The following is a 16,219-nucleotide window of genomic DNA, read 5'->3' as shown; positions in this document are numbered from 1 at the left end:
TCCATCCTTCTCCTACCTCCTCTCCTCCCTCACCTCCTTCACCCTCTCCCTCTCCCATTTCCACCCTCCTTCCTATCTCCTACCTTCCCCTTTCTTCCCTCTCCCTGCCTCCTCTTTCAACCTTCCATGTCCTCCCTCTCCTCCCTCTCCTCTGCCCCATCTCTCTCCTATCCACAACCTCCCCTCTCTTCCATTCCCTACCTCTCCCTCTCAACCTCTCTAACACCCCTTTCAAGCCCTCTCCAACAACCCGTTCTACCTCTCCCAGCCCTCTTATATAAATCTCTCTCACTTACTCTTCCTCCTCTTCCAGCGCGCGCTCTCACACACACACACACACACACACACACACACACACACACACACACACACACACACACACACACACACACACACACACACACACACCTCTTCTCCCTCCGTCTTTAATCTACACTCCTCTCATATCCCTCTCCTCACCCCTCTCATCTACATCCCTCTCCTCCTCTCTCACCTACACCCCTCTCCTCCCTCTCTCCATCTACACCCCTCTCCTCCCTCCTCTCACCTACACCCTCCTCCTCCCTCTCATCTACATCCCTCTCTCCCTCCTCACTGCACCCTCTCCTTCCTCTCTCCATCTACACCCCTCTCCTCCCCTTTCCTACATCCCTCTCCTCCCTCTCTCATCTAAAACCCTCTCTCCTCCTCTCTCATCTCACCCCTCTCCTCCCTCTCATCTACATCCCTCTCCTCCCTCTCTCCTGCACCCTCTCCTTCCTCTCTCATCTACACCCCTCTCCTCCTCTCTCATCTACATCCCTCTCCTCACCTCTCTGCTCCATCCCTCTCCTCCCCTCTCTCACCCTACACCCCTCTCCCTCCTCTCACCTACACCCTCTCCTCCCTCTCTACTCCTCACCCCCTCCTCCCTCTCTCATCTACATCCCTCTCCTCCCTCTTTCATCTACACCCTCTCCCCCTCTCTCCTTTACACCCCTCTCCTCCCTCTCTCATCTACACCCTCTCCCCCCTCTCTCATCTACACCCCTCTCCTCCTCCTCTCATCTACACCCTCTCCTCCCTCTCTCATCTACCCCTCTCTCCTCTCCTCATCTACACCCTCCTCCTCCCTCTCTCATCTACACCCTCTCCTCCCTCTCTCATCTACACCCCTCTCCTCCCTCTCTCATCTACCCCTCTCCTCCCTCTCTCATCTCACCCTCTCCTCCCTCTCTCATCTACATCCCTCTCCTCCCTCTCTCATCTACACCCCTCTCCTCCTCTCTCATCTACACCCCTCTCCTCCCTCTCTCATCTACACCCCTCTCCTCCCTCTCTCATCTACATCCCTCTCCTCCCTCTCTCATCACCCCTCTCCTCCTCCTCTCATCTACACCCTCTCCTCCCTCTCTCATCTACACCCCTCTCTCTCTCTCATCTACACCCCTCTCCTCCCTCTCTCATCTCATCCCCTCTCTCCCTCTCTTATCTACACCCCTCTCCTCTCTCTCTCATCTACACCCCTCTCCTCCCTCTCTCATCTACACCTCTCCTCCCTCTCTCTCTACACCCCTCTCCTCTCTCTCTCATCTACACCCCTCTCCTCCCTCTCTCATCTACACCTTCTCTCCTCTCTCATCTACACCTCCTCCTCCCTCTCTCATCTACACCCTCTCTTCCTCTCACATACTAGTTTTCTTGGCCATGATTTCAGGGACCATAAGTATAACGATCGAAGGGCTAATTCTTTTTGAGGCAGGAGGCCAAATCAGCCCTCACCAGCCCTTAGGTCTGCCTCACCAACCCTTAGGTCTGCCCTCACCAACCCTTAGGTCTGCCCTCACCAACCCTTGATGCCAACACCAACCCTTGGGTCTGCCCTAGCGGCCTTAGGTCCGCCCTCACCAACCCTTGGGTCTGATCTCACCAGCCCTGGGTCTCCCATCACCAACCTTTGGGTCTCCCATCACCAACCCTTAGGTCTGCCCGCAACAGCCCTTAGGTCCGCCCTCACCAACCCTTGGGTCTGATCTCACCAGCCCTTAGGTCTCCCATCACCAACCTTTAGGTCTCCCATCCCAACCCTTGGGTGCCCTCACCAGCCCTTGGGTCTCCCCATCACTAACCTTTAGGTCCCCATCACAAACCCTTAGGTCTGCCCTCACCATTAGGGTCTGCCTCTCACAGCCCTTGGGTCTCCCATCACCGACCTTTGGGTCTCCCATCACCAACCCTTAGGTCTACCCTCACCAGCCCTTAGGTCTGCCCTCACCAGCCCTTAGGTCTCCCATCACCACACCTTTAGGTCTTCCATCACCAACCCTTGGGTCTGCCGTCACCAGCCCTTGGGTCTGCCTCACCAGCCCTTGGGTCTCCCATCACCAACCTTTGGGTCTCCCATCACCAACCCTTGGGTCTGCCTCACCAGCCTTAGGTCTGCCTCACCAGCCTTGGGTCTCCCATCACCACCATTGGGTCTCCATCACCAACCCTTGGGTCTGCCCTCACCAGCCCTTAGGTCTGCCCTCACCAGCCCTACGTCTCTCAATTCTAACCATCATTTGAAATAGCCAAGAAGAGTGAAGGGGGGGAGAGTGAGGGAAGGGGAGGGAGTAGAGAGGAAAATGATGGAGGAAAGATAGAAAGGGAGAGAGAGAGGAGGAGAGGGAGGGAGGAAGAGAGGAGAGAGAGGAGGTGGAGAAGTGACAGTACACAGCTGGAGGAGGAGATGAAGTAAGAAAGGGAGATAAAAAGAGGAGAAGGATGAGTAAACAAGTAAACTCGACAACAGTTAGATAGAGAAGGCAGGAGAAGGAAGGAGGATGAGAGGAAGGAAGGAAGGAAGGATTGAAGGACAGATGGACTGATGTCTGTATGTGTGTATGTAACCCTCAACTTTTTGTTCACACTTGTCTTAAATTGTTATTGTTCATCAAGTAAATTTTCTCAATATTTTATTTATTTTTTGTCTAATATTCAAATCTCTTTTAATTCATAGTTCCTTCTTCTTCTTCTTCCTTTTCCTCTGCCTCTTCGTTCTCCCCTTCTTCTCCTCCTCTCATTATCTATTTATTCCTCTGTCTATCTCACTTTATCTTAGTTTCACTCTCATTTATTATAATTCCTTCTTCCTGTTCTCCTCACCTCACTCACACACTGTTATTATCAATTCTCCTTCGTTAATACAACTAATCTCCCTCCTTCTCCCTCTCTAAGGCGAGAGAGTGTGTTCTCTCCTCCTCCTCCCTCTCTCAAGGTGAGGGAGGTGTGTTCCTCTCCTCCCTCCTCCTCCCTCTCTCTCTAAGGCGAAAGAGTGTTCCTCTCCCTCCTTCTCCTCCCTTTCTCTCTCTAAGGCGAGAGGAGAGTGTGTTCCTCTCCCTCCTTCTCCTCCCTCTCTCTCTAAGGCAGAGGAGAGTGTGTTCCTCTCCCTCCTTCTCCCTCCCTTCTCTCTCTAAGGCGAGAGGAGAGTGTGTTCCTCTCTCCCTCCTTCTCCTCCCCTTTCTCTAAGGCGAGAGGAGGTGTGTTCCTCTCCCTCCTTCTCCTCCCTTTCTCTCTCTAAGGCGAGAGGAGGGTGTGTTCCTCTCCCTCCTCTCCTCCCTTCTCTCTCTAAGGCGAGAAGAGTGTGTTCCTCTCCCTCCTCTCCTCCCTTTCTCTCTCTAAGGCAAGAGGAGATGTGTTCTCTCTCCCTCTTCTCCTCCCCTTTCTCTCTAGGCGAGGAGGAGAGTGTGTTCCTCTCCCTCCTTCTCTCCTCCCATTTCTCTCTAAGGCAAGAGGGAAGTGTGTTCCTCTCCTCTTCTCCTCCCCCATTTTCTCTAAGGCAAGAGGAGGTGTGTTCCCTCTCCTCCTTCTCCCCATTTCTCTCTCAGGGGAGAGGAGAGTGTGTTCTCTCCTCCTCCCCCCATTTCTCTAAGGCAAGAGGAGGTGTGTTCCTCTCCCTCCTTCTCCTCCATTTTCTCTAAGGCAAGAGGAGAGTGTTCCTCTCCTCATTCTCCTCCCCATTTCTCTAGGTGAGAGAGGAGGTGTTCCTCTCCTCCTTCTCCTCCCCATTTCTCTCTCTAAGGCAGAGAGTGTGTTCCTCTCCCTCCTTCTCCTCCCCCATTTCTCTAAGGCAAGAGGAGAGTGTGTTCCTCTCCTCCCTCTCTCCCCATTTCTCTCTCTAGGGAGGAGTGTGTTCCTCTCCTCCTTCTCCCCCATTTCTCTCCCCATTTCTCTCTAAGGCAAGAGGAGGTGTGTTCTCTCCTCATTCTCCTCCCCCCATTTCTCTCTAAGGCAAGAGGAGAGTGTGTTCCTCTCCCTCCTTCTCCTCCCCCATTTCTCTCGAAGGCAAGAGGAGGTGTGTTCCTCTCCCTCCTTCTCCTCCCCCATTTCTCTCTCTAGGCAGAGGAGGGTGTTCTCTCCTCTCCTCATTTCGAAGGGGCTCTCCCTCTTCTCTGTTCCCCTCTCTAAGGCAAGAGGAGGTGTGTTCTCTCCCTCCTTCTCCTCCCCATTTCTCTCTCTAGGCAGAGGAGAGTGTGCCCTCTCCTCTTCTCCTCCCCATTTCTCTAAGGCAGAGAGAGTGTGTTCCTCTCCTCATTCTCCTCCCCCATTTCTCTAAGGCAGAGGAGAGTGTGTTCCTCTCCTCCTTCTCCTCCCCATTTCTCTAAGGCAAGAGGAGAGTGTGTTCTCTCCTCATTCTCTCCCCCATTTCTCTAAGGTGAGAGGAGAGTGTTCTCCCTCCTTCTCCTCCCATTTCTCTCAAGGCAAGAGAGTGTGTTCCTCTCCCTCCTTCTCCTCCCCCATTTTCTCTCTCTAGGCAGAGAAGAGTGTGTTCCTCTCCCTCATTCTCCTCCCCATTTCTCTAAGGTGAGAGGAAGTGTTTCCTCTCCCTCCTCCTCCCCATTTCTCTCTAGGCAAGAGGAGAGTGTGTTCCTCTCCTCATTCTCCTCCCCATTTCTAAGGCGAGAGGAAGTGTGTTCCTCTCCCTCCTTCTCTCCCCATTTCTCTAAGGCGAAAGGAGGTGTGTTCCTCTCCCTCCTTCTCCTCCCATTTCTCTAAGGCGAAAGGAGAGTGTGTTTCCTCTCCTCATTCTCCTCCCCATTTCTCTAGGCGAGAGGAGGTGTGTTCCTCTCCCTCCTTCTCCTCCCCATTTCTCTCTCTAAGGCGAGAGAGAGTGTGTTCCTCTCCCTCCTTCTCCTCCCCATTTCTCTAAGGCGAAGGAGAGTGTGTTCCTCTCCTCCTTCTCCTCCCCCATTTCTCTAAGGCGAAAGGAGAGTGTGTTCCTCTCCTCCTTCTCCTCCCCATTTCTCTCTCTAAGGCGAGAGGAGAGTGTGTTACTCTCCCTCCTTCTCCTCCCCCATTTCTCTAAGGCGAGAGAGGTGTCCTCTCCTCCTTCTCCTCCCATTTCTCTCTCTCTAAGGCGAGAGGAGAGTGTGTTCCTCTCCCTCCTTCTCCTCCCCCATTTCTCTCTCTAGGCGAGAGGAGTGTGTTCCTCTCCCTTCTCCTCCCCATTTCTCTCTCTAGGCGAGAAGAGAGTGTGTTCCTCTCCTCCTTCTCCTCCCCATTTCTCTAAGGCGAGAGGAGAGTGTGTTCCTCTCCTCCTTCTCCTCCCCATTTCTCTCTCTGTAGAAAGAGGTGTGTTCCTCCCCTCCTTCTCCTCCCCATTTCTCTAGGCGAGAGGAGGTGTGTTCCTCTCCTCCTTCTCTCCCCATTTCTCTCTATGGCGAGAGGAGAGAGTGTGTTCCTCCCCTCCTTCTCCTCCCCATTTCTCTAAGGCGAGAGGAGGTGTGTTCCTCCCCTCCTTCTCCTCCCCATTTCTCTCTCTAAGGCGAGAGGAGGGGTGTGTTCCTCTCCTCCTTCTCCTCCCCATTTCTCTCTCTAAGGCGAGAGGAGGTGTGTTCCTCTCCTCCTTCTCCTCCCCCATTTCTCTCTCTATGGCGAGAGAGTGTGTTCCTCTCCCTCCTTCTCCTCCCATTTCTCTAAGGCGAGAGGAGAGTGTGTTCCTCTCCTCCTTCTCCTCCCCTTCTCTCTGGAGAAGAGGTGTGTTCTCCCCTTCTCCTCCCCATTTCTCTAAGGCGAGAGGAGAGTGTGTTCCTCTCCAGCCAGCCTGCGTCTCGTATTGATTCTCACAGGATCTGCCTCACTAAGATTTGTCACCGCACCACTTTATTGCTTTGTATACACGTGTATACCCGTAATATACACAATGTATGTATGTATGTATACATCATGGATCTGTATGCACAAGTAGTGCAGGTATGTGTAATTATGATGTATGTAGTACATTTATGGCTGTGTGTGTATGCGTGACATCCAAAGTGTGTGTATATATATATGAGCACGTGTGTACCCACACGTATCATCATTGTTTACGGTTATACACAGACATGTCGACAATTTTGACAAACTGTACATGAAGAACTATATACTGCAGCCCCCATGTATGGTAGGTGTGTACCGCACCTGTATGGTAGGTGTGTGCCTGTATGGTAGGTGTGTACCGTACCTATGGTAGGTGTGTACCGTTACCTGTGGTAGGTGTGTACCGTACCTGTATGGTAGGTGTGTACCGTACCTGTATGGTAGGTGGTACGCAGCACCTGTATGGTAGGTGTGTACCTACTACCTGTATGGTAGGTGTGTGCCCCACCTGTATGGTAGGTGTGTACCGCTACCTGTATGGTGGTGTGCCAAATGCCTGTATGGTAGGTGTGTACCGTACCTGTATGGTAGGTGTGTACCGTACCTGTATGGTAGGTGTGTACCCCTGTATGGTAGGTGTGTACCCACCTGTATGGTAGGTGTGTACCGTACCTGTATGGTAGGTGTGTGACCGCACCTGTATGGAGGTGTGTACCGACCTGTATGGTAGGTGTGTACACGTACCTGTATGGTAGGTGTGTACCGACCTGTATGGTAGGTGTGTACCGACCTGTATGGTAGGTGTGTACCGTACCTGTATGGTAGGTGTGTACCGTACCTGTATGGTAGGTGTGTACCCACCTGTATGGTAGGTGTGTACCGTACCTGTATGGTAGGTGTGTACCGCACCTGTAATTGGGGGTGTATCCATACCTGTATGGTAGGTGTGTACCGACCTGTATGGTAGGGTGTGTACCATGCCTGTATGGTAGGTGTGTACCGACCTGTATGGTAGGTGTGTACCATAACTGTATGGTAGAGTGTGTACCGTACCTGTATGGTAGTGTGTGCCGTTACTGCATGATGGGTGTATGTACCCACCTGTATGGTAGGTGTGTACCGTACCTGTATGGTAGGTGTGTACTGCACCTGTATGGTAGGTGTGTACCGGACCTGTATGGTAGGTGTGTACCGACCTGTATGGTAGGTGTGTACGTACCTTATGGTAGGTGTGTACCGTACCTGTATGGTGTAGGTGTGCCTGCTCTGTATGGTAGGTGTGTACCGTACCACCTGTATGGTAGGTGGTATACCTTATATGGTAGGTGTGTACCGTACCTGTATGGTAGGTGTGTACCGTACCTGTATGGTAGGTGTGTACCGTACCCAGTATGGTAGGTGTGTACCGTACCTGTATGGTAGGTGTGTACCCATACTGTTTGGTAGATGTGTACCGTACCTGTATGGTAAGTGTGTACCGTACCTATGGTGTGTACTGCGCCTTGTATGGTATTGTACCGTACCTGTATGGTGGGTGTGTGCAGCACACCTGTATGGTAGGTGTGTACCGTACCTGTATGGTAGGTGTGTGCATGCCTTATGGCAGGTGTGTACAATACCTGTATGGTAGGTGTGTACCGTACCGTATGGTAGGTGTGGCACCATATATTATGTGGTAGGTGTGTACCGTACCTGTATGGTAGTGTGTACCGTACCTATATGGTAGGTGTGTACCGTACCTGTATGGTAGGTGTGTACCGACCTTGTATGGTAGGTGTGTACCGTAGCCTGTATGGTAGGTACCGTACCTGTATGGTAGGTTTGTAGCCCTGCACCTGTATGGTAGGTGTGTACCGTACATGTGGTAGGTGTATTCCGTACCTGTATGGTAGGGTGTACCGCACCTGTATGGTGGATGTTACCGTACCTGTATGGTAGGTGTACCGACCTGTATGGTAGGTGTGTACCATTACCTGTATGGTAGGTGTGTACCGTACTTGTATGGTAGGTGTGTGCAATACCTGTATGGTAGGTGTGTACCGTACCTGTATGGTAGGTGTGTACCATTACTATATGGTAGGTGTGTACCGTACCTGTATGGCGAGTGTGTACCGTACAGTATGGTAGGTGTGTACCGTACCTGTATGGTAGGTGTGTACCCGTACCTGTATGGTAGGTGTGTGTGCCATACCTGTATGGTAGGTGTGTACCATACCTGTATGGTAGGTGTGTACCGACCTGTATGGGAGGTGTGTACACTAACCTGTATGGGAGGTGTGTACCATACCTGTATGGTAGGTGTGTACATATGTATGGTGAGTGTGTACTGCCTGTATGTAGGTGTGTACCTATACCTGTATGGTAGGTGTGTACCGCACCTGTATGGTAGGTGTGTACCGACCTGTATGGTAGGTGTGTGCAATACCTGTATGGTAGGTGTGTACCGTACCTTATGGTAGGTGTGTACCATACCTATATGGAGTATTGTTACCGTACCTGTATGGTAGGTGTGTACCGTACCTGTATGGTAGGTGGTACCGACCTGTATGGTAGTACCATTACCTGTATAGGTGTGTGTAGCCAGGTATTATTACCTGCCTTACCTGTATGGTAGTGTGTACCGTACCTGTATGGTAGGTGTGTACCGTACCTGTATGGTAGGTGTACCGTACTGTATGGTAGGTGTGTGCCATACCTGTATGGTAAGTGTGTACCGTACCTGTATGGTAGAAGTGTACCGTACCTGTATGGTAGGTGTGTACCGTTCTATATGGTAGGTGTGTACCGTACCTGTATGGTAGGTGTGTACCATACTACCTGTATGGTAGGTGTGTACCGACCTGTATGGTGGTGTGCTGTACCTGTATGGTGAGTTTGTACCGTACCTATATGGTAGGTGTGTACCGTACCTGTATGGTAGGTGTGTACCGTACCTGTATGGTAGGTGTGTACCGCACCTGTATGGTAGGTGTGTACCGCACCTGTATGGTAGGTGTTAGCTGCCATCCTGTAGTAGGTGTGTACCGTACCTGTATGGTAGGTGTGTACCGTACCTGTATGGTGAGTGTTACCATTACCTGTATGGTAGGTGTGTACCGCACCTGTGGTGGAGTGTGTACCGCACCTGTATGGTAGGTGTGTACCGTACCTGTATGGTAGGTGTGTACCGTACCTTTATGGGAGGTGGTGTGCCTGTATGGTAGGTGTGTACCGCATGGTAGGTGTGTACCGCCTGCTGTATGGTGGGTGTGTACCGCTACCTGGATGGTAGGTGTTACTGTGCCATGGTAGGTGTGTACTGTACCTGTATGGTAGGTGTGTGTCTGTATCTGTATGGTAGGTGTGTACTGTGCCTGCATGGTAGGTGTGTACTGTGCCTGCATGTAGCGGGTGTGTGTAACTGTATGGTGGGTGTGTGTCGTATCTTTTGTTGTAGGTGTGTACTGTGCCTGTATGGTAGGTGTGTACTGTGCCTTGGTAGGTGTGTATCGTATCTCTGTATGGTAGGTGTGTACTGTGCCTGTATGGTAGGTGTGTACTGTGTGCCATGGTAGGTGTGTACTGTGCCTGCATGGTAGGTGTGTACTGTGCCTGCATGGTTGGTGTGTAATGTGCCTGTATGGTAGGTGTGTGCCGTAACTGTATGGTAGGTGTGTACCGTAACTGTATGGTAGGTGTGTAGCTTTAGAGAGTTTTGAGTGGTCCTGGTTGAGTTATGTAACCAATAATATATTGGAAACCTGGATGTTAATAGATTTAGATCGTGTTCCGGTGTAATGGTTAGCCGGTGCAGTTGGCGAGTTGTCCGGTCTTCTCGGACTATACCTTGACAGCAACTCGTTAACTTAGGGTGTGGTTGTTGCGTTGGCGCAGTTTCTACACTTTAAGCAAATTCACGCCTAGGTAGCCCTAGGGCCGGCCATCCTCGTTAGACAAGGGCAACCATTATTATTATGTGTGTGTGAGTTTATTTATCCCTGCCTCCCCCACACACCTCCCTGCGTCTCCTTCCACCTCCAACACTGCCAAAGCCATCATCACCTCAACACCATCATTATCTTCAACACTACCAATTTCGACAGCGCCTAACACCTTCACAGACCACTACCTCCATCACCCATACCACCACCACCACCAAAATCACTACCACCACTAACACAGTCACCACCATCACCTCCCCACACCACAATCACTACCAACATCACCATCACCTCAACACCACCTCACTTCTATACCACCACTTCTAACACCACACCACCTACACCATCACCACCAGGTTCTTTCATCTTCGTGGTATTTCCTCAAAGGTGCTTCAGCTGTTATGATTATTCTCACGGTCTTGGTAACTAAATTTTGCCATTACTTGTATTAAAGGTGCATCAAGGTTCCGTTCAGTCATGTCCTTTCTCCTGCATCACCCTCAGCGTTATTAAGCATCGTTCACGGCGTCTCAGCGTCTTACAACAGACCACGTACCCAAAAATTCACAGTGACTTGATGACATATTGATCGATCAGGTAAAGATGCGGGAATTATTTTTATTTTTGTTTTACCTTGCCGACGTTGATGACATTATTAGCAAGGGTTTAGGTAAGCCCCGCCTCTTTCCTTCTTGGTGGGACGTGTACTTCCTCTTCGGTGGGACGTGTACCCCCTTCCTTCTTGGTGGGACGTGTACCCTCCTTCTTGGGTGGGACGTGTACTCCTCCTTCTTGGTGGGACGTGTACCCCCCTCCTTTTTGGTGTGACAGTCAGAACGAATCCCTCCTATGAACCCTGAAGCAACTGCTCAGTAGTGAAGTAGCTACAGCATCTGTACAACATTAACAACTATATAGATGTGTCGCTTCCATGACATATTCGAAATGGTGAGGCCTGGTATATCTATCTTAGAACTTAGCAGAATGATTGCATCCTGAAGTGTGATTGGTGGGAGATCTTCTATTTTGGAAAATGTAATTGGCAAATACTTGTGTTTCGTCTATTGAATTTGACCAAATTCACCTCCCATTCGGGGATGCTGCACAGATCGCGTTGATAGAATAACACTATAGGTTATAACTGTCAAGACTCTTTTTACACTTTTGTTTATATTAAATTCGTTGGCGATTAGTTACAGCTCGTTTATAATCATCCACTGAAGTACTAGAAGGATTAAGTACTGTGATGAAATATATACACCTCTTAAAATAAAGTAATGAAGCGACCCTGATGTACACTAATATAAATATACCCCATAAATTACTGATCTAAGATACCACTCCAAAGTAGAACACTATGATAAAACAATGTCCACTTGAACCACTTGATAAGAAACACGCCTTTATGTATGATAAAGGCGTCTATTTAAGATGTATTATACTCGTGCACTGTTCCACTTGAGTCGCGTGAAGGATAAACAGTATGGCTTCTGTTGTAACTCCTCCTCACGAAGCACAGGAGAGATGAGTTAACCATTGTACCTCTACCTGTACACCAGCCACGCGTTATATATTTCGGTAACGCTTTAAACCTATCTAATGCTATCGGTGTACTGATAACGTAACATTTAATATACTGTACACGAGAGCTATGTTATGCCCTGAAAAATACGTCAGGTACTAGTTTGTAGGACGGACGGACACACACACACGAAAGTTGTTTACAGTTGGGTGGTCAAACTAACATTTATAGAGAAGTAAATCAGCATGACCTTGCCAACTGGTTTTCCACTCCCCTCTTCTCTACAAGGTTAGGTTAGGTTATGTCAGGAAAAGTTAGGTTAGTTTAACTACATTCTCTGTGCACCCTGGATATCAACTGAACTTTAGGCACTTAGGGATATCAACTGAACTTTAGACCCTGAGAGATCAACTGAACTTTGGGCACAGGCGCCAGAGAATCAACTGAACTTTAGGCACCCCGAGAGATCAATTGAACTTTAGGCACAGGCACTAGAGAATCAACTGAACTTTAGGCACCCGAGAGATCAACTGAATTTTAGGTACCCCGAAAGATCAATTGAACTTTAGTTTGAGAGATCAACTGAAAGGTATTTTCGAATTCTCATACTCTGACTCAAGTTAAAATCAGACCGGAATATATGAAGGAAATGTCAGATAACTGAAAATAAGATTAAAATTTACTATCTTTTTATTGAAGAGTGTTGATAACGCTGATTTTTTTAATTTACTCTTTATAAATGTTTTATCTTATCATTGTTTACTTATTCTTAAAAAAAACAGAAATCCCACTTAAGTTTTTGTATGTGATCGAACAGCGTGGGGACAGAAAGAGCTTCCTGACCCTCCTGCAGTCTGCCCGATTGACAATTGATATAATTAAATGGACTCATAACCGTGACCTCCCTCTCCTGCTTGATCCAGCCAATGACATATTCAGACGAGCCAATGTGGGCGGTGCTTAGCTTACATGTCCAAAATGAGGTATATACATGTACTATTTCGGGACATATTGACCTATGTGTTCACCCACATAGTCCTAAACCATAACCATCCCATTAAACACAAAATCATCCCACTAAACATACAACCATTCCACTGAACATACAACATCCCATTAAACATAACCATCCCATTAAACACATAACCATCATTAAACACATAACAATCCCATTAAACACATAACCATCATTAAACACATAACAATCCCATTAAACACATACATCCATTAACAAACCATCCTTTAAACACATAACAATCCCATTAAACACATAAAATCATTAAACACATAACCATCCCATTAAACAACAATCTTAAACACATAACCATCCCATTAAACACATAAGCATCCCATTAAACACAACCATTCCACTGAACACACAACCATCCCATTAAACACATAAGCATCCCATTAAACACAAAACCATCCCATTAAACACATAAGCATCCCACTGAACACACAACCATCCCTACACAAACAATCCATTAAACATAACCATCCCATTAAACACATAACAATCCCATTAAACACATAAGCATCCCATTAAACACAAAACCATCACTGAACACACAACCATCCCATTAAACACATAACCATCCCATTAAACACATAACCATCCATTAAACACATTACATTCCCATTAAACACATAAGCATCCATTAAACGCAAAACCATCCCACTGAACACACAACCATCCCATTAAACACATAACCATCCCATTAAGCACACAACCATCCATTAAACACATAAACATCCATTAAACACAAAACCATCCACTGAACACACAACCATCCCACTGAACACACAACCATCCCATTAAACATAACCATCCTAAAACAAAACCATCCCACTGAACACACAACCATCCACTGAACACACAACCATCCCATTAAACACATAACCATCCCATTAAACACATAACGATCCATTAAACACATAAGCATCCCATTAAACAAAACCATCCCATTAAACACATAACCATCCATTAAACACATAAGCATCCCACTGAACACACAACCATCCCATTAAACACATAACCATCCCATTAAACACATAACCATCCCATTAAACACATAAGCATCCCATTAAACACAAAAACCATCCCATTAAACACATAACCATCCCATTAAACACATAAGCATCACTGAACACACAACCATCCCATTAAACACATAACCATCCCATTAAACACATAACAATCCCATTAAACACAAACCATCCCACTGAACACACAACCATCCACTGAACACACAACCATCCATTAAACACATACATCCATTAAACACTAACTCATTAAAACAAACATCTCACAACCATTGAACAACCATCCATTAAACACCATCCCATTAAACATTCCCATTAAACACAAAACCATCATGAACACACATCTGACACAAACCATCCATTAAACATAATCCCATTAACACATAACCATCACTGAACACACAACCATCATTAAACACATAACCATCCCATTAAACACATAGCATCATTAAACACAAAACCATCCCATTAAACACATAACCATCCCATTAAACACATAAGCATCCACTGAACACACAACCATCCCATTAAACACATAACCATCCCATTAATCACATAACAATCCCATTAAACACAAAACCATCCACTGAACACACAACCATCCCACTGAACACACAACCATCCACTGAACACACAACCATCCCATTAAACACAAAACCATCCCATTAAACACAAAACCATCCCACTGAACACACAACCATCCCACTGAACACAACCATCCATTAAACACATAACCATCCCATTAAACACAACCATCCCACTGAACAGACAACCATCCACTGAACACACAACCATCCCATTAAACACATAACCATCCCATTAAACACATAACCATCCCATTAAACACATAAGCATCCCATTAAACACAAAACCATCCCATTAAACACATAACCATCCCTAAACACATAAGCATCCCACTGAACACACAACCATCCCATTAAACATAACCATCCCATTAAACACATAAACATCCCATTAAACACAAAATCATCCCTAAACACATAACCATCCCATTAAACACATAAGCATCCCACTGAACACACAACCATCCATTAAACACATAACCATCCCATTAAACACATAACAATCCCATTAAACACAAAACCATCCCACTGAACACACAACCATCCACTGAACACACAACCATCCCATTAAACATACAAACTATTCGACTGAACGTAGTAGTAGCAGTCATTGTAGCAGTAGTAGTGTAATTGTAGTATCAGTAGTTGTGGTAGTAGTAATAACAGTGATAGTAGTAATATAAGTAGCAGCAGTAGTTGTAGTAGTAGTAGTGTGAGTAGTAACAGCAGTCACAGCAATGGTAATAGTAATATAAGGAGAAGTGTAGTTGTGGTGTTACTAGTGGTTGTGGTGGTAGTAGTTGTGGTGGTGGTAGTAGTAGTTGTGGTGGTAGTAGTAGTAGTAGTATTGTGATGGTGGTAGTAGTAGTTGTGGTGGTGGTAGTAGTAGTTGTGGTGGTGGTAGTAGTAGTTGTGGTGGTGGTGGTGGTAGTAATGTTAATGGTGGTGGTAGTAGTAGTTGTGGTGGTGGTGGTGGTGATAGTTGTGGTGGTGGTAGTGGTAATTGTAGTATTAGTTGTGTGGTAGTGTGGTGGTAGTAATAAGTGTGGTGGTGGTAGTAGTAGTTGTGGTGGTGGTGGTAGTAGTAGTTGTGGTGGTGGTAGTAGTTAGTTGTGGTAGTAGTAGTTGTAGTGGTAGTAGTAGTTGTAGTGGTAGTAGTAGTTGGTCTAATATAAGAAGCAACAGCGTCGTAGTAGTACAGCTCCTCCATCCTCCTGAGATCATACAGCAGTAACAACAGAAACAGTAAGACAGGGCAGTGTGTTTTCCACACCTCCTCCGTGAGACAGGGCAGTGTGTTCCTCCCTCTTTCGTGAAACAGACATGCGAAAAATCCCTCCACGGCTCCCCAGTATCTAGAGGTCATCAGGACCCACTTGACCAGCCCTCTGGTCTTCATCTCCCCACGTCCTGGAACCCTCACCCAGGGGCTTACGTAGGATAACATCCCCAGGATTCTCCAACTTGCTAGCATTTCTACAGATAAGGATTTCTAAGGACATGCTTTCTTTCTCTCTCTTTTTCGTGCACGACTTCTCCAGGATTTTCCAACAGAGGACAAGCTAGCGCTTCTTCAGATAAAGGATTTCCAAGGATACTCTTTCTCCTTCCGTCGTGAAAAACGCCCGAAGGATTCTTCAGCTGGTGGACTTGCTAGAAGTTTACCAGACTGGTATACTCTGCTTTTGCCATGTAACACTCCTTCAAGATATCCCAGAAAAAGGACTTGCTAATGTTTCTTCAGATAAGTACTTTGAAGGATACGCCCTCTCGTTTTGTCGTGGAAGATGCTCTCTCTCTCTCTCTCTCTCTCTCTCTCTCTCTCTCTCTCTCTCTCTCTCTCTCTCTCTCTCTCTCTCTCTCTCTCTCTCTCTCTCTCTCTCTGGTTGGACCTCTTCAGACACAGTGTAAGTCTTACTGATCATTTATTGCTCTCTTCAGCTAGTCCAACATCCAACTAGTCCTTTTTATCTGAGGACTTAGACTCAGTCCTAGAGTGAGACTTCTAACTAACTCCTTTTATGAGGATGAATTCATAAGGCTTACAGTCG

General features: G+C 47.3%; 1 protein-coding gene across 1 annotated transcript in view; it reads right to left on the bottom strand.

The window, feature by feature from the left end:
* The window catches only part of LOC121880119 (potassium voltage-gated channel protein Shaker-like), a 130,248-nt gene extending 114,578 nt beyond the window's left edge, over positions 1–15,670 (bottom strand). Inside the window, 1 exon segment of the mRNA XM_042387176.1 lies at positions 15,545–15,670. Coding sequence (XP_042243110.1) covers positions 15,545–15,670 — 126 coding nt within the window.
* Positions 15,671–16,219: the final 549 nt, after the last annotated feature.

Source organism: Homarus americanus, unplaced genomic scaffold (genome assembly GCF_018991925.1).
Source record: "Homarus americanus isolate GMGI-L3 unplaced genomic scaffold, GMGI_Hamer_2.0 scaffold30108, whole genome shotgun sequence".
Lineage (NCBI taxonomy): Eukaryota > Metazoa > Arthropoda > Malacostraca > Decapoda > Nephropidae > Homarus > Homarus americanus.
This window is presented reverse-complemented; position numbering and strand designations above follow the sequence as displayed.